At 46.2% G+C, this 19,065-nt stretch overlaps 1 protein-coding gene and 2 non-coding genes across 4 annotated transcripts in view; 1 reads left to right on the top strand and 2 right to left on the bottom strand.

Annotated features, from left to right (window-relative positions):
- RCL1 (RNA terminal phosphate cyclase like 1) overlaps positions 1 to 19,065 on the bottom strand; it is an 89,072-nt gene that overhangs the window by 10,551 nt on the left and 59,456 nt on the right. For both annotated transcript variants that reach the window (XM_051846120.2, XM_002708109.5), the window contains exons 6-8: positions 18,779 to 18,904; positions 15,067 to 15,223; positions 9,777 to 9,880 (exon numbers count right to left, since the gene is read on the bottom strand). In XM_051846120.2, the coding sequence (XP_051702080.1) occupies positions 9,777 to 9,880; positions 15,067 to 15,223; positions 18,779 to 18,904 (387 nt within the window). The remainder of the gene's footprint in view (positions 1 to 9,776; positions 9,881 to 15,066; positions 15,224 to 18,778; positions 18,905 to 19,065) is intronic.
- On the top strand, positions 8,062 to 8,163 carry LOC127485045 (U6 spliceosomal RNA). The gene has a single exon (XR_007912250.1). It is a non-coding gene; the product is annotated as a U6 spliceosomal RNA (small nuclear RNA).
- On the bottom strand, positions 8,973 to 9,031 carry MIR101-2 (microRNA mir-101-2). The gene has a single exon (NR_162503.1). It is a non-coding gene; the product is annotated as a microRNA mir-101-2 (primary transcript).

The raw sequence follows: 19,065 nt of genomic DNA, 5'->3' as shown, positions 1-19,065 counted from the left end.
AAACAAAAACTATCCACTGATGGATGGATGGATGAAGAAAATGTCCTACATAAACACAATGGAATGTTACTCAGCCACAGAAAAGGATGAAATTTTGTCCTTCACAAGCACATGGATAGAACTGGAGGAAAACATGTTAAGTGAAGTAAGACAAGCACAAAGACAGGTATCACATGATCATAGAAAGGCAGGTCTAACATGATCTCACTCATATATACAGTCTTAAAAAAATGTGATCTTGGCTGGCGCCACGGCTCACTAGGTTAATCCTCCGCCTTGCGGCACTGGCACACCGGGTTCTAGTCCCAGTCGGGGCACCGGATTCTGTCCCGGTTGCCCCTCTTCCAGGCCAGCTCTCTGCTATGGCCCGGGAGTACAGTGGAGGATGGCCCAAGTGCTTGGGCCCTGCACCCCATGGGAGACCAGGATAAGTACCTGGCTCCTGCCATTGGATAGGCGCGGTGTGCCAGCCGCAGCACGCCGGCCGCAGTGGCCATTGGAGGGTGAACCAACGGCAAAAGGAAGACCTTTCTCTCTCTCTCTCTCACTGTCTACTCTGCCTGTCAAAAAAAAAAAAAAAAAAGTGATCTCGTAGAAGTTAAAAGTGTAACAGTGGGCTGGCACTGTGATGTAGGTTAAGCCACTGCCTATAAACTGGCATCCCATATGGGCACCAGTTCATGTCCTAGCTGCTCCACTTCCAATCCAGTTCCATGTTAATGGCAGGAGAAATGCAGAAGACGGTCCAAGTACTTGGTCCTCTGTCACTCACATGGGTAACCTGAATGAAGCTTCTGGCTCCTGGCTTCAGCCTGGTTCAGTCCTGGCCATTGCAGCCATCTAGGGAATTAGCCAGTGTATGAAAGATACCTCTCTCTCTCCAAACTCTCCCTCTCTCTGTAACTGTGACTTTCAAATAAAATAAATAAATCTATACCAGAGGTTGAGGAGGGAATAGGGTTGGCAGTGATAAGGAAAGGTTTGATTAACTGATACTAAGTTATAACTAAATGGGAGTAAGAAGTTCTGGGATTCTATTGCACAGTAGGGTGACAAGATAATACATACTATCTCTCTATTTTAAAAAACTGTAAGGTAGGACTCTGAATGTTTCATCATAAAGAAAGTGTTAAACATTCAAGAAGATAGATCTATTTACTAATTGAACAGTCTACAATGTACCCATGTATCAAAAGATCACATGGGGGGGGGGGGGCCCAGCACTGATATAAAGCATAGCAGGTTAAGCTGCCACCTGCAGTACTGGCATCCCTTATGAATGCCAGTTCAAGTCCCAGCTGCTCCACTTCAGATCCAGCTCACTGCTAATGCACCTGGGAAAGCAGGGGAGGATAGCCCAAGTATGTGGGAGACACACTCTTATTTATGGTGTCAGTGATCACCGGAGTCTCTTGCCATGGGCTGCCAAGGCTATGGAAGCCTTTTGCGACCACAGACTCCATCAGTATTTAGACACGGCCATAAGCAAAGTGGACGCTCTCTCCTCCTTTCAGAAAAAAGTAAATCCTTCTTTGATGGCCCTTTCTTTCCACTGAGGTCTCACAGACATCCTCCATGTAGGATAATTTTTGCCACAGTCTTGGCTTTCCAGTGCATTGGTTTAAACACTAAACTGGTAGTTGGGCATGTGAACTGTATCTCAATAAAACTGCTTAAAATAAATACATATTTGTGACCTTAAAGAGAACATCCTGATTCTGGCTCCCACCCTTTTCCCAGTGTTTACTAAACACTATATAAAGTCTCCTGCACTGAATCCTGCACTGGCTCCCAGCCCTCTGTCCTTAGAGCACTGATCCAGTCAAAGGAAAGAAAAGGCAACAAGAAGCAGGGCCAATGGCAATGTGGTTAAAACCTCAGCTCTCCAGGGCTGTGAGGCTAGCGGCAGCCACCTGGAGAGCATATGCTCAGGCCAATGCTGCTTGTGCACAGGAAAATCGCCCTCTTCTTAGCTTTCTCTCCCACCTAGGAATGTGCAGTTTCGTCTTCATCCTTAAAATACCATCCCGGGGCCAGTGCCATGGCTCATTTGGTTAATTCTCTGCCTGCAGCGCCGGCATCCCATATGGGCGCCAGGTTCTGGCCCTGGTTGCTCCTCTTCCAGTCCAGCTCTCTGCTGTGGCCTGGGAGGGCAGTGGAGGATGGTCCAAGTGCTTGGGCCCCTGCACCCGCATGGGAGACCAGGAGGAGGCACCTGGCTCCTGGCTTCGAATCAGCACAGCGCACTGGCCAAGGCGGCCATTTAGGGGGTGAACCAATGGAAGGAGGACCTTTCTCTCTGTCTCTCTCACTAACTCTGCCTATCCAAAAAAAAAAAAAAAATACCATCCCATTTGTCAATCTTCTACAAAGCCATGCCAACCAATAATCCCTACCCCATGAGATATTTCTCTCCCCTATAGGTTTCCATGGCCTTCTCTGCTTATGGTATTTAAGTAAATGCTGGTGTTTCATGTTGCAATAACTGGTCTTTCCACATGGGCAAGTTACAAGCCCCTCAAGGGCAATGACTTTCTGTCACTATATATATAAAGGCCTTCAAGAAATACACATGGAATAAATGTAGGCGTTAGGGGTAATCTTGAGAAAAGACTCCAATATACTTTGCAATTAAGGGAAGTCAGTTCTCCCCCTGCTGGCTTTCCAGTCTCATGAGCCAAATGAATTTTTCCCTGTTTCCCCCTTTTTTTGCTCTCCATCTATCCCACTACCTCCCCCACCCTGTCCTAGGGAAAAAAAGAAAAACACATCAAACCCATAGGTAAACAGTCCACATCTTCAGGCAAGGCTTGTAGCTAGCAGCAGGACAGACAAAGCCAGCCATCTCACCCACTCAGCTGTATTCTAAGGAAGAAACATCTTGTTCTCTGGTGCTGCTGCCTAGAACTTACACAGGCCTGGGGCACACACTGCTCCCAAGGCCTCACCCAGCCTACTTCATTCTGAATCATTCAACTGTGCTGGAAAACCCAAATACACTCCCAGCTGGCACAACTCCTAAGGGGCCTCAGCTGGCTTCCGATCTCTTGGAGAAAAAAGGATGGGAGAAACACAAGGCATGAGTGTGCAGGCCCACATATTTGCAGCTGTCAGGTATTTGTAGCCTTTGGAACAGTTAGAAAAAGCAAATTCAGGTCCATTTTTCACATAATGTTCTGCCAGCCCTTTGGCCTTTCTGGAGAAGACTGTATACAAGACTGGATTAAGGTACATTTCAGAATCTTTCCCCACCTCCAACCCGGTTCTCCCTTTGTTAGCAATAGCTGGATACTAAAAAGCAAAAATGCTCAGAAGCTGAGAAACAACCACAGATGATATTAAATCCCAATAAACAGCTTTCTTAAGAAAATGAAAACTAAAGGAAAACAAACTCTCCCTGTATCTACAGGGGTATTTCCAAAAGTTCACAGAAAATGAAATTAACAGCTAAGTTTATTTCACTGCAAAAAAAAATTTAATCCACGCATAGTTTTTTCATAATATGCATTTTCCACAAACTTTCAAAATGTATTTGTTTGAGAGGCAAACAGGGAGAGAGAGGAGAGGGCACCCCCATTACACTAATTCACTCCCAAATGCCTACATATGGCCAGGGCAAAGCTGGGAATTCAATTCGGGTTTCCCATGTGGGTGACAAGACCCAACTACTTGAACCATCACCTGCTGCCTCTCAGGGTGCATATTAGCAGGAAGGTGGAATTCAGACAGGACCCAAGACTCAAAGCCAAGCAATCTGATGTGGGATGCAGGCATCTTTACTAGGTCAAACACCTGTCCCTAAACTTATCTTTTAATTCTATTTTCCAATGAATTTTAAAAAATGTTTACTTATTTGACAGGCAGAGCAAAGGAGACAGAGGGAGAGGAAGAGAGAGACAGAGAGAGAAAAGAGATCTTCCATCCACTGGTTCACATCTCAAATGCCTACAACAATTGGGGCTGGCCCAGGTCAAAGCCAGGAGTTATGAACTTCATCCGGTTCTCCCACATGATTGGTATGGACTCAAGTACTTGAGCCATCATCTACTGCCTCCCAGGGTGCATATGAGCAGGACGTTGGATCAGAAGTGGAGGCAGGACTCAAACCCAGGCACTGCGATATGGGAGTCACAAGCAGTGGCTTAATTAGCTGAGCCGTGATGCCGGTGCCTTTCCACGAACTTTGTGAGGTACCCTTGTCTGTTCCATTGAACAATGTCTTGTCCAGAGCTGATGCTCAGCCTTCTCCACAGCCCCACAGCTGTGCACGGCAGCAGCTCCTCAAGGGGACCACCTTCCAAGCTCACAATCCTTGCCTTTCTTCCACAGCACTACAGGTAAAACTGCACAGCCAAACAGCCAGCACAGGCCGACGGATGGCAAAGTGAGGACTACTCTGACCCTCAGCAGACACGCACACTCAGAACTGGCAGCTTTTCAGATGAAGCACTGCAGCAACAGGGGCTCCAGACGCGCTTTGTGAAGGATGTTAACTCCCCACCTGGAAAAATGCATCTACAGGGAATCTTTTTATTTTTCTCAGGACAAAGTAATTTATTTGGAAAAAACCAAACAACAAAAACAATTGACTCTTCAACGAAAGCCCCCAGTCCATCTGACAGTTTTCAGAGAATTGCAGAGGATGAAGATAATTTTTCCTTTGTATTTTCGAAAGGTGGGTTGTTCCTACTGCTGCTGCAGACCAGCAAGGAAGAGCCATGAAGTTCACAGCCATCTGCCCACTGCATCCCAGCAGCCCTGGGCCCCAGCCCCAAGCCCAGGCCCCTCTCAGTAGGTTCCCCTTTGGAAGCATGTGACAGAGTGGAGTGAGAGCAGTTATGGAGGGAACACTCTTCGGCAGATCCCGCTGACACAACCATGACACAGGGCCCTGCCTATTGCCCCACCAAGCCACCCAGAAGTTGAAGGGGAAGATCTCAGGGTAAGAAAATAATCTGCTCAACTCTGGTCCCCCTAGCCATGACCAAGCCGCAAATTAAAATATATCGGTGAAAAAAATTATCTGCTGAAAAGCAGCTTTTCCAAAGCCTAGTTGACCAGGAAGTTATTAAATTAGGTTACAGAGGCAGCAGGAAACAGGGAACCAGGCTGGCTGCACCACTGAGGGATGGGAATCCCAGCTGAATTTCCACAGAAAGTCACTATGAGCAGGTCACTGGCCTTTCTTCTTCATCTGAAAAGTTAGGTGTCACTTTTACAACATGCCAAATATGAGAGATCTTCAAAAAGTTCACGGAAAATGTGTCTTCTGCAAAAATTAAACATGAATTTCAAGATGTCCTTGCCCCCAAATAAACATTCCTTTCAATCCCATTTTCCCACAGACGTTCTGTGCTAGGATCTAACTTAGCACAGATGACAGGGCTATGCAGCACTGAAAGCACTTCCCAGATTTTAAGGTGGAGCAATGCTGTGTGAGCTCCCAGACACCTGTGACGACACTGGACCTCGGAAGCAGCAGGCCACTGTTTTCCTGTGCATTCATTATCTTACCCATCTTCAGACTGGCTGAGCCCAGAAGCCCCACTTGGTGGGTGTTGAACAAGTAGCCTCCAACTCCCCAGCCCTTCCTCAAATTACTGAAGTCCGAAAACAAACAAGCAGCATGGTGTATTTCAGACTCCAACAAAGATAGAAGGAGAGTATTCCACAACAAATGAGGACTCTCTGGCATCCTGCCTCAGGTAAGGTAGCAGGGAGTCCAGCGACCTACACAGAACCCCAATTCTTACAGAAGAGCACAGTGGTTGAGGGAAGCAGCGGCTCTGTGTGAAACTGTCTGGGTCTGAACCCCACTTACTGTCTGTGTGACCCTGACTTTCTGTGCACAACCTGATCTCTCTGGGCCTCGATTCCATCACCTGTAAGGTAGACAGTATCAGTGTCCACCTTTCCTATCCTCACTGGGTAACGATGCAAACTAAATGACTGAAAAGCTTAAGACAGTATCTGGCACATAGTAAACACTGTTTGTTAAATGAACGCCTACTTTACACAATTCTTGGGCATTATAAATATGTGTAGCTTATTCAGCTATGTGGCAGGAGGAACTCAGTCACATCTTTACGCAGGCATACAATCTCCCCACAAGCGTTTATCAGGCCTCCTGATGGTCAGAGTGACCTAAGAGAATGGACTAGGGTAGGGCAAGGGGGTGTCCAGAAAGGATCCTGAGCATGCAGCACTAACTGGGCCTTGCCACGAGCAATGAATGCTTGACCTCATTTAAGCATGGCTCCGTCTCGGCCACCTCTATGACTTCAGGAGTAGTCCCCTTATCTAGAGGTGAGACTGAGGTTCAGACACATAAAATATCAAGTCCACGATCTCCTGGTAGCCCCATGAAGAGTCAGAACTGCAGCCCAGGTAGGCTGCACCCCAGGGCTTGTGCACTGAGAGAACACGGGGAACTCCAGTCACCCCGGGATCCTTTCACAATTTCTGAATGTGCCATTGGAGATGCTTGTAATACATACTGTTTTCTTTACGTTAATTCAACTTTAAATAAAATAAGCGTGAATCCTTCACAAGCTGTAAAATTAAACTTTTTGAGGAAAGGGTAAAACCAATGTCACCAAATGTAAACTACCTTAAAAACAAACAAAAAAAACACCTCAGTATCTATGAATTTATTTCCTCTGAATAAATTCAGTCTGGCTGTTAAAAAAAAAAAAAGAAAAGAAAAGAAAAGGAACTCGATAAATTTAACAGAAACGGATTCTCCACACCCCAGCATGTTATCCAATTGTCGCTCCCCCATTTGCGGAGGAACGACACCGGACCCTGCGCTGTTCTCTCTGCCCGGCCCTTCCCAGGTTAGCTGCCGTTCCCTCACTCGCAGAGGAAGGACACCGTCCCGGGTTAGCTGCCGGGCCCCCCCTCCCCACCCCACCTCCACGGAAGGGCGGCAGCCCGCCACTTTCCCCGCTTCCGCGGAGGAGCGGCACACCAGCAGCCGGCTCTCTCAGGGGCTGCTCAGATGTTCCTCAGATGTTTCCCCAGGGCATAGTGTCTCTCTCTTCCTTTACAGTCCTCTTCCACCAATCCATGCTCTGCTGCCCACACGCTGAGCACGCTGCTCTCCTCCAATCAGGAGCAGGATCAGCTCCTGCCACTTGTTAGTCAAATTGGTGAGGCAGCTGCATAGAAATTGTTTGCTCCCTCTCAGCGCCATATTGTGGGAGATCAGATGCATAGTGTTAGTCTTAGTTCCAGTAACTTAGTCTAGTCTCAGTTGCTCCCCACATCCAATACTATTTTACTTTACTGGAAAAAAATTTTCTCTGCCCTTGCTGGAGAATTTCACTCATACATACAGATGGACCCTCTCAAGCAGCACTGAAAATGGGCAACAGTGGTACCTGAAGTAAGACGGTGAGAAGAGGAAAACAGAGAGACACTGAGACCCTCACTTTCCAAAAGGGCTTTGAAAGCAATGCTGAAAGAAAAAACTCCTTCTTAAGCCAACATTGCAAATAAACATTCACAAAGCTATTTATGCAAATCAAAACATGTGCAAATTGCCAGAAGACACACATTTAGGAAAAAAAGCAACAAGGAGGGTCTTGCTTCTGGTTTTCTTTAGAAACCTGAGGTTTCATAAAGCATTTCTATGACTTTAATTGCACACAAAAATAAATGCGATAGCTCATCAGATTGTGAATTCAACTAGAATAAACTGTTCCCCCAACCATGATGGTCCTGGCCATGATTCTGTCCCATTTTACCCTCCACCGGGCTTTATAAATACGACATGAACCTTGTCTATTGGGGCCCACTTTCACCCTTCACGCTGTGGGCCACTTGGAGCCCTTCATAGTGACTAAAGGTAAAATGGATCCCAAACACAGGTTCAGCTTTTCTGAGAACAAACCCCCTTACCCTTGCTTGTGCTAGCTGACCCAAAAAAGGGAGGCCCCCTTCATGGCAAGCCCCTTGGCAAGAAGCCCTGAGTGGGGCAGGTAATCTAGAGGAAGCAGAATGTCTTCAAGCCCTAGTTCCAAACACAATTTGTCCTACTCCTTTAAAGTTCCATTCAGGTGCTCACTTCAGCAACACATTTACATTGCAATGATACAGAGAAGACTAGCATGGCCACCGTGCAAAGATAACACGCAAATTCATGAAGTGTTCTATATTTTTATGTTCCTAAAGTTGTAAATATGAAATGTATCAAGTTTGTATTCCTTAAATAAAAGGTTCCTGGGAGTGGGGAGAGTTCCATTCAGAGTGATACAGCAATTTTAGGCAAGGTTTTTTAGAAAAAAAAAAAAAAAAAAAAAAGCCACTGCAGTGAATGATCGGAGAGCAGTGTCCTAAGAAGGACACAGGAATTTACAAAATGTCCAGTCACATCTTGACCATCTTTGAAAAACTTCACAGAAGCCAAAAAAACAGTGTCAAGGAAAAATGAAAATATGTATTCCATTTCTCACATAATGTTCTACCAAAGCCATGCCCAAGATCACACACATTTAGCAACAAGGCTTCTTTGCTGTGCGAATGGTCAGGCTGCTGCCCTGGAGTAGCAGCTGGGGAAGCTGCAGCAATGAGAGGCCCTAAAAAGCCGGCGGGGGCCAGGTGGCCCCACAGCTATCAGCTGCTTCCAGCAAACACTACACTATACTTCAGAGAGCTACACTCCCAGCTCTTACCTCCTCTCCAAATGCTTCACTACCAAATGGGAAGTATACTCCCAGCGCTTAGCACCTCTCCAAATGCTTCAGCAGTGTTACCTGCTGACGTCAGCGTGCCATTTAGGATTACCTAATTTTAGGTTCCCTGGCCTGTGAACACTGTACACAAGTCTATCTGGGGCGGGGATGGGGTGAGGGGGGCACCTCCCAAAGAATTGCTTCCCAGCTTCTGGTTTTCATGCCAAGGCCATGGCTCATAGCTACACTGCTGCACCACACGCCTTGTCCCTTTCTCAATGTGATGGCACCACCATTCTTCAGTTATCACAGTACTGTACCTTTCAGATATACAGCATCGGTACCATGATAACCGAAAAAGGACAGTTCAGTCTCATATCTAGCTGAGTACTTCCTCCCACCCAGCTCACCACCCACAGATGATCACGGAACCATCCGGAAGTACACAAGCACATATGTGCACACTTAACACATGTCAGTATTCAAAAAGGTTGCTCTCAGCAGCCTACGTGAGCCCTGGGGAAGCTTCTTTCACTGTGCAGTTAGTTCCTACGTCAGGTCCTCTGAGGAGTTGCTTTCTACAGACCGCTTGCTCTTACACCTGAGCAGCCAGCTTCTGTTAACAGCCACAGCCCAGCCTCACCCCCACAATTTCACTACTAGCCCAGGAGCATGACTATCAACTTTGCCTCACTTTATCTTTTCTAGCCAGCTCATATCTTATCATCGTGGACAAAAAGCCCGTTTTGCCACAGCAAGCGAAGACTGACAGAGAGAAGGGGAATTTTAAAAATAAATAAATAAATAAAATAAAATCCTAGCTGTGCAGAGCCAGGAGTTTACCTTCATAAAGGAAATAACATCTAAAGCACAGACAAGAAAAGTATCACTCCAGAGATATGAGGTAATGTTAATTACATGGGAATGACAGGTGGGAATGAGGAAGGAAAGGAAGGTAAAACTCCTTCATAAAAGAAATACCAGGTTAAGAGTGACAACTGCAAGCAGTCACGTAACAAAACTATGCACAACACACTGTCACTTTTTGCAATCAGAAAATTAAACTAGACAGAATAACAAGGGTGAAAGAAAATCACTCACGTGTAGGGAGAGAGTGGTCCTAACAGGACTTTGGAAACATCCTGTTGTCCAAGGGTCATGAGCAGCAGGGCCAGGCTTTGATTGGTTGAATCCACACATCCACCCTGTAAGCACAAACTAACTTTAATGATTAAACACTGCACAAACCACAAGGGGCAGGGGAAGCAACAAGAGAGAAAAGGGGAAATAAAATCAGAAACACAAACCCAGAACTCAGAGTAAAATCCAAACAGATACAACAGAAGACAAGTAAGATTAAGCCTTGCATCAGCTAACTTTAGTGGGTTAAACTGACAGATGATCAGTATGATCAGTGTGATCATAGCAGGAGCATAATATCATTCTATTGAGTGTAAGCAACACTCTGGGAGACACTATTTTATCTCAAAGGCCCAGTGGATGGCACTCATATTTACTGAACAGTAAAAAGGCCCTCCCTTTAAAGGGTCTTACTACCGACCACTCACAAACCGCTTGCCCTGCCACGGGAACTCCCCCGCCACCTATTCTCTGCACAAGTGCCTTCAACCCGAGTTAGCAGGATCAGATCCCTCCATTCTTATTACTTACACATTATTCCTTCGCCCCAGCCCCCACTACTTTCCTTCCTTTTCCTCAATAAGCACAACAGAATTATCTTCCAAAACTTTCTCCTGATGTACAACTGCTTTGGTGGCCTTTCTCCTTTCATTCTTGATTTTCTCAACTGTTTCGGCTCTTTGCTTCTTCTAGATGCATGCATTACTGATGTGTACGATCCTGGGACAATTTTATTTATAGTGATTCAAACTTACATGGTACATAATAAAATCAAGAGAACCTTGAATTCCTACATATTCTGCAATATGGCCGCGGCTCAATAGGCTAATCCTCCACCTAGCGGCGCCGGCACACCGGGTTCTAGTCCCGGTCGGGGCGCCGGATTCCATCCTGGTTGCCCCTCTTCCAGGCCCCTCTCTGCTGTGGCCCGGGAGTGCAGTGGAGGATGGCCCAAGTCCTTGGGCCCTGCACCCCATGGGAGACCAGGAGAAGCACCTGGCTCCTGCCTTCGGATCAGTGCGGTGCGCAGGCCGCAGCGCACCGGCCGTGGCGGCCATTGGAGGGTGAACCAATGGCAAAAGGAAGACCTTTCTCTCTGTCTCTCTCTCCACTCTGCCTGTCAAAAAAAAAAAAAAAAAGAAAAGAAAAAAAGAAAAGAAAAGAAAAAAGAAAAGAAACCCACGTTCTGACCCTAGCACAGTACTGTCCAAGTCTGGACTTTTTGACCAGAAGTCAGTGTTGTTTATGTGGGCATACCCACCGCTGTCCTCTATAATGGATCTGAGGTAGGGAATACATCATTCTCAGGTGTTGGCACTACTTATTTAGGATATCCTTAGCCAAAATCAAGAGGTTATCCTCCTGTTAGCTCTTCTTAACTACTTAACAAAAGGGGAAAACGGTTATCTCATTACCATATTTTAAGATAAGAGTATTTTTTCTACCCAAAAAGGAAAACCTGACCCACAGGAAATATGAAGGGCCTGTGCCACATGTCTCGCTCCCTTTCCATATGACTGCCTGGAATCAAACCACTCTGTCTGGTCTCTGTTTCTATCCTTACGTCATTAGTTCAGTTTCAACTGATTTTTTTATTAGGTATAGGATTAATATTTTACTGCAATATTACATTAGGGTTCGTGTACAGGATACACGGAGGGAGTCATGGGGGCTACCAGACTACCAAGGTGGGAGGGCAACTGCTCAGCTGACACTAGAGGAAGACTTTGAGGGGTAGGACTTGAGCTGGCCCTGGAGAGAGAGGAAGGAAGAGAAGGAAGATGAGGAAAGCATGCCCCAGGGTCCACTAAGGATCGCTAGGAGGCCATTCTCAAAGAGGCCTGACAGCCACAGGGAGGGAGGGAGTGGGGCGGCTAGACAAATGTAGAGCTTATGTAACTAGGTCAAGAGTTCTATATTTATCTCCGGAAACTAAGAAGCCAGTGAAGGTCTCTGTGTACAGGAGGTAGGAAATCAGACAGGTGTTAAAGGGGAGACTATGAGTGAAAAGGATGTCAGAGAGGACTTGAAAATGTCTCCTGGTCTGCAGTTTGGGGGGCAGGGGTGTGGGTACCAGTACATCATCACAATCCAAGTGGAAGGCAGGGCAGTGCAAAGGAGTGGATGGACCAATGGAAAGGGCATTCCAGAAAGCCTGGGACAGAAGCTAGAGGGCACAGATGCCAACTTGGGGGATTAGATGAGAAACTTAAAACTTGAGTAAGATTACCAGAGCACCTTCAAAAGGGATGGACTTCTATGACTCATTCAAATCATGTCACATCCCAAATCTGTAGAAAATTATTCAAAAAAAAAGTATTTCCATCCTTTTAATAATTAAACATCATAGATACATAAAGGAAGTTTTCTTAATGACTAAAACAAAACAAACAAATGCGGTCCAGACACCATGAAATGGTTTAAAGTAGATCTCAATTAGAGGAAAGAGGGGAAAAAAAAAAAAGCCTACATGTTTTTCCTCTAATGGACTGGTGGGCTGTGTTTTCACCCTGAAGCTTATACTCTGCTATTAATAGGGACAGAAACCCACACACCAGCTGTGCCCTTGGGCTCCCACTGGGCCCCTCTGTAATGTGATGCTTCCAATTCTCCCAAGGTCTGCTAGGAAGGGACAGAAGTGTCCCTGTCGTCAGACAGAGGGCCTGCCAGCCACCACAGAAAAAGGAAACCAGCACAAGCCAGCAAGGGGATCGGATACACACCGATCACAGCCACCTTTTTCTCCCTGCTTAAATGTGTAGATAACCCACTTTTTTTTTTTTTTTTTTGGACAGGCAGAGTGGACAGTGAGAGAGAGAGACAGAGAGAAAGGTCTTCCTTTGCCGTTGGTTCACCCTCCAATGGCCACCGCAGCTGGCGCGCTGCGAACAGTGCACAACACTGATCTGATGACAGGAGCCAGGTACTTATCCTGGTCTCCCATGGGGTGCAGGGCCCAAGGACTTGGGCCATCCTCCACTGCACTCCCTGGCCACAGCAGAGAGCTGGCCTGGAAGAGGGGCAACAGGGACAGAATCCGGAGCCCCGACCGGGACTAGAACCCGGTGTGCCGGCGCCGCAAGGCAGAGGATTAGCCTAGTGAGCCGCAGCGTCAGCCCTTGATGGCCCACCTTTGTGAACAAAGTAACTGGCAGGGCAACTCCTTGATGATTTGCCCCCACACCTGTAGTTACTCCTCTTTCCAATATCCACTAACTTTAGCACCATAATTAGAACTGACTTAGCACCAAAAAATCAGAGGCCAGACCTGGACTGCACAAGACTCATGAAAGGAAATCTCCCCCTTTTGGATTTCAGCTGAAGGCCTTCCTCTACGACTTCCCAGCTAGAAGTTGGGCAGCAGGGACAGAGTCACTCCCTGGAAGACACAACTGTGGGTCATTTATCTTTGATTTTTAATTAGATGGCTATTAAATAGAACCATTTGGGTCAAGACATTTTAATGAACTCTGAAACAGCTTATTCTCATTTGTTCCTCCTGATGAGACATTTTCCAGAGTGCTGACTTGGACCAGGGAGCAGACTACAATCATAAGCAGCCTTCTGTTGTGAGATCTGTCTGGGGAGCAATATCCATGGCCCCGGCTTCACCTGCCATGTGAGTAATAAGCTGGACTAGTGGCAAAAGGAAGAATTAAAAGAAAAAAAAAATCACCCCTGCCCCTCCTTTACTGATTTCCCTTCACTGGGCTCAGATGTGATTTTTGCTACTTTAGACAGGACAAAGCTTTCTTGGAGACCACAGAGATGACTAAGAACTGAGAAGAGATATACAGATAAATACAAAGAGAGAAGTCTCTTAGCTCCTTCAGTGCAGAAGAGAGAACTGACAAACACTATACATCCTCCAATAGCAAGTCGCCCAGAATACAGTTCTGGCTAGCATTCAATTCTACAACATGTGGCCTGACAACACACAGCAGAGAAAATTCCCTCCCTCAGAGCCTGGCTTGAACTCTGCGTGTGAAGGAAAAGGTTTCACCACCCTGATGTGTGTCCACGGCAAAACAGAGGGCAGACCAACAAACATCTCAGAATCACATTTCAGACACTCCCCTGCCTAGTATATGGGATCCTAGAGAAGGCTTTTCCAGGCAACGACATCTTATTCCTTCTGCCGTCATCTCCCTTTCCTCCCAATTTCTTTCTTTAGGTCACTTCAACCACTTGGGGGGAAAGGGTGGAAGCATGTCCATGCATCTGTGCATGTTGCACACACAGATCCACAGAGAAAGACTGGCCAACCAGACTGGGGCGGTTGGAACTGTGGCGTCCCATTAGCAGAGGTGTACAAATGACAACTGGCTGAGGTCTGTCTTCTACACTGGGTCATCCTTTCTCTGGCATGTGTTCCCATGTTTTCCAAAGCCCCCGCCTGGCACAGGCCTGCCTTCCCTGAACATTTTTCCATGATCTAGAATACACGGCAAAATCCAGTCTGTTGACATTATTTCATGTTTGAATCAACTGTCACATGGAAATCCAGATTTCCAACTTCTTCTGACAAATCTGAGAACAATGAGCCCCCACTCTCACACAGCAACAACCAAGGGAGCTGGTGGTACCCTGTTTGGCCAGGGCAGCATGCCAGTCACTACCTTACCTTACCTGCTTCGTTGTTTTTTACCTTCTCTATCCTTTACAACCCTTCTGGGTGGTTCCTCTATCCACGGTTAAAATCTGCCTGCCTGAGGTAGGCATTTGGCCTAGTGGTTAATATACTGGTTAAACCAACCATGTCCCACATTGGAATGCCAGGGTTCAGTTCTCAGCTTTGGTTCCCAATTCCAAATTCCTCATAATGCAGAAGCTTGAAGGAGTGGCTCAAGTTCTTGGGTTCCTGCTACCTATTTGGGAAATCTTAACTGAGTTCTTAGCTCCTGGCTCTGGAGATCCAGCTGCAGTAGGCATTTGGAGTAAGCCAGTAGATGAAAGCTCTGTCAGTCTGCCAGTCCATCTCTCTCCCTGCCCTCTCCCCTGTGCCTCTCACCAAAAAAAAAAAAAGTGTGCCCTGGGTCCCAACCAACCAATGGTGCTGGATCTCTGTTCATGCTCTATTTCAACTAATCCATTAAACTAATTAACACTAAACCATTTAATCTGTGGAAGTGGTTAACTCCTTGGCTTAAGCTCCTGGAAGAGAAGGAAAGTTGCCAAAGAACAAAAACAAGAGAACATAAACTGCTTCACAACTGCTGCTCTCCCTGCAGCCCACAGGCTGACGACATACCCTGTAGATTTCTTCTAGTAGTAGCTTGGCACAGTTCCTACCAAGGTCCTCTGGAAGCACCGCTGCCCCCTGGCCCTGGGGGTTGGAGGCCAGCTCAGCACTGAGGAAGGTGCCACTGGTGGTCTCAGCAACGAGTGACAACCCAAATCCTGGTGACCTGGGGATTCAAGGGACAGACACTGAGTAGGGCGAATGGCATGGAGCTCATACTCACCGGCAAACAGAGAAGACAAACATCTTCTGGATGGCACTGTGTCCTAAAGCTTCCTTCCGGTTACATTAAGCTTACTGGAGCTCCTACTCACTGACACAGGAGAAAGAGACGACTTGGTGAGGGCACACAAAGCAGAACCCAAGAGAGACACAAGGGCCCATTGCTTTCCTATTAGCTCTCTCCACCCTTCTTTTTCCCCTTCCCTCCTAAATGTAAACGCTCTTCCTATGAGAACTGGCAATAATCAACAGTGTATGACAACATGAACTAGAGCTACCAGATGTTGGGCATCTACTTTCTGCCAGTTACTGGGCTAGGGGCTCTGCAAACCATATTTGTGATACTACAACACTGCAGGGTAGATACTTATTTTATTTTTTTACAAATGAGGAAACGAAGGAATTAAGCAACCTGCACTGAGGCCACATAGCTAGGAAGTGACAGAGATGAGCTGCAAACACAGGCCTTCCAGACTCCAAAGGCTATGCAAGTTCTCCACCCCAGCACTTAACTCAACCCTTAGTCACAACCTACACAGGAGGTACAAGGGCCTTACAGACTATCAGATTAAAACTTTTCTTGAGAAACATCAGGCTTTTTCCTGCAATGAAAGATACCACACAAACCAAAAAGGGCCTAGATTAGAAACACCATTAGGGGCTGGCACTGTGGCATAGTGAGCATGGTCAGGTACAGCTGCAGTGCCAGCATCCCATATGGGCGCTGGTTCAAGTCCCAGCTGCTCCACTTATGATACAGCTCTCTGCTATGGCCTGGGGAAGCAGTGGAAGATGGCCCAAGTCCTTGGGCCCCTGTACCCACATGGCTCCTGGCTTCAGATCAGCCCAGTTCTGGCTATTTGGGGAGTGAACCAGCTGATGGAAGACCTCTCTCTCTCTGCCTCTGCCTCTGTATAACTCTTTCAAATAAAAAAAATTTTTAAAAAAAGAAACACCTTTACATTGTTGTACCCCCCCCCAAAAAAAAAAAAACCAGCTCAAAATTCAGAATTCGATCAATATAACCAGTGAGCAAGTACCATGTTCTCCCCCATTGTATTTCTACCACCCAACAGCCAGAACCCAACACCTTTCTTGACCAGGACCACTGATGCACTTTCGCTCATGCATCCAACATACATCTAGGGGAAAGTATCCATGATAACCATGCAGTCAACCAGTTTGCCTACCAAAGAAAATCAGACCATAAACAATAAACACAAGCACCTCTCCATAAAACTCAAATCTATTTGGTTCAACGTCTCTTAAGAAAATGCCACCAGATGTGGCAACCTTCTCAACAATATAATCCGGGACTGGTGCCGTGGCTCACTTAGTTAACCCTCCGCTTGTGGTGCCAGCATCCCATTTGGGCGCCAGGTTCTAGTCCCGGCTGCTCCTCTTCCAGTACAGCTCTCTGCTGTGGCCCGGGAGGGCAGTGGAGGATGGCCCAAGTGTTTGGGACCCTGCACCCACATGAGAGACCAGGAGGAGGCACCTGGCTCCTGGCTTTGGATCGACGCAGCACCAGCTGTAGTGGCCATTTGGGGAATGAACCAACGGAAGGAAGACCTTTCTCTCTGTCTCTCTCTCTGTCTATAACTCTACCTGTTAAATAAATTAAAAAAGAAAATATTGTTGATGCTTGATGTGGTATCAAACATTGACTTTTCCAACTGCCAGAAGAAAGGGCCAGCTTTGCACACAAATGCTTTCCCAATTCTAACCTCTGACACTAGCACTTTGTTGCTTTGGACTATGAGCTACCACTGAATCTCTGAAATCACCTGCATCTTTCCACTGGGCCTCATGGAGGTCAAAGATCCTCATCCACTCCCACACCCTTCCCCCTACTTTTTTTTTTTAGATGAAATTTAAAAAAACACCCCAAAGGCCTATGTTGTAGTTCAACAGGTTAAGTCACTATTTGCAACCCTGGCACCCCATACTAGAGTGCTGGTTTGAGTCCCAGCTGCTCTGCTCCCCAGCCAGCTTCCTGCTAATGTGCCTGGGAAGGCAGAGGAAGGTGGCCCATGGGAGACCAGGATGGAGTTCCTGGCTCCTGGCTTTGGCCTGACACAGATCTGATTGCTGTGGCAATTTGGATAGTGAACCAGTGGAGGAAAGAGCTTCCTTTTTCTCTGTTTCTCTTTCTCGCTGCCTGTCACTCTGCCTTTCAAATAAATAAATAAATCTTAAAAAAATACTTCAAGTGGAATACCTGTGAAAATGGAACATCTGTGATTTCACTCAGGAAAAAGCTTGCTTCTTACCTCAAGAGTTAACCCCTGACTCTGATATCCTTATTTTTAGGAGACACAACCAGAAAATTTCAAAGTATAATGATGGCATCGATCACAGTGAAACAGTTTAACAAGAGACAAAACACACAAATAAAGCAGTGTGGCAAAACAGTCTTAATTAACTACAGTGGAAATACATGTAGATGTTCATCAGACCATTTTTACAGATTTCCTGCATGCTTAACCTTTTCATAATTAAAGTGGTTTTAATTGCTTCCCCAATTCTAAACATACAAGCAAAGCCTGTACAGCCATTTTCATTATATAGATCACTATTTTTTTCTTTTATTGCTTTAATTCTCATTATTTAAAATTTCTTTTTTGGGGGGGGCGGGGGGGAGCTGGTGCTGTGGCATAGCTGGTAAAGCCGCCGCCTGCACTGTCAGCATCTCATATGTGCACCGGTTCAAGCCCTGGCTGCTCCACTTTCAATCCAGCTCTCTGCTAATGGCCTGAGAAAGCAACAGAAGATGGCCCAAGTCCTTGGGACCCTGCAGTAATGTGGAAGACCCGAAAGAAGTTCCTAGCCCCTGGCTTCGGATCAGCCCAGCTCCAGCCATTTGGAGAAGTAAACCAGCAGATGGAAGATCTCTCTCTCTCTCTCTGTAACTCTGCCTCATAAATAAATAAATAAATCTTTTGAAAATTTTTCTTTTAATGTTCTATTTTTTAACTTTCATGTTAATTTTTAGTGGGGTTTTTTTCTTTGTTTTTCATTAGCAAAGGCTTTCACTGAACCAAACTGAAATCTGCAATAACAGCTTCCAGTGGAGCTAGGTATACTGTTCCCAGTGATGGAGAGATAAGCTGACCTGCACTTAATAACAAAGGATTTTCCCCCTACTGTCATTTACTTGGGGGAACAACCTGTTCACTTTAACTTTTTGTTGGACACATTGAAGATGGGATTTAAAGCCTGAAGCACTGTTTATTAATAGATGAGTATTAAGTGTCCAAGGTTAGGGAATGGACCTTAGGATCTCAGTGCTTGCCACTGGGATGCTTTCCATGTGACAGGCACTCAAAAAATGCCTGGTGGTAACAATGGCAATAACTGGAAGGAGACAGACTAATTCTAAAATCGCTCTTCCTCCAGCCGCCTGACCCGAGCCGGCAGTTTAAACTTCAACCAGAAAAGGAAGACGACAAATTTGCTAGGCAGCTGCACAAGTAGACTTCAAAATGCAGACACTTACTTCCCAGAGTTGACTCCTTTCATGTGGTCCGTGTAAATATAGATATCAGGTATGAACTTGTTGAGGATGCTCCTTGCAGAATCCACGATCCGATTTGCCATCTGCGGTGAGACGCGTACAGAGTACCTGCAATCTGGAGTTAAGGACATCATCTTGCTGGGGCTCGGGGACAGGGAACTGACAACTGTGTGTGGAATTATACCAACAAACTGGGACTTTCTAACTCCGTTCTGCTTTCCAACTATAATTAATTACTTAACTTCACAGTACCATAACTCAATTTATTT

Source organism: Oryctolagus cuniculus, chromosome 1, assembly GCF_964237555.1.
Source record: "Oryctolagus cuniculus chromosome 1, mOryCun1.1, whole genome shotgun sequence".
Lineage (NCBI taxonomy): Eukaryota > Metazoa > Chordata > Mammalia > Lagomorpha > Leporidae > Oryctolagus > Oryctolagus cuniculus.
Note: the sequence above shows the minus strand (reverse complement) of the source record. Positions and strands in the feature narration are given on the sequence as shown.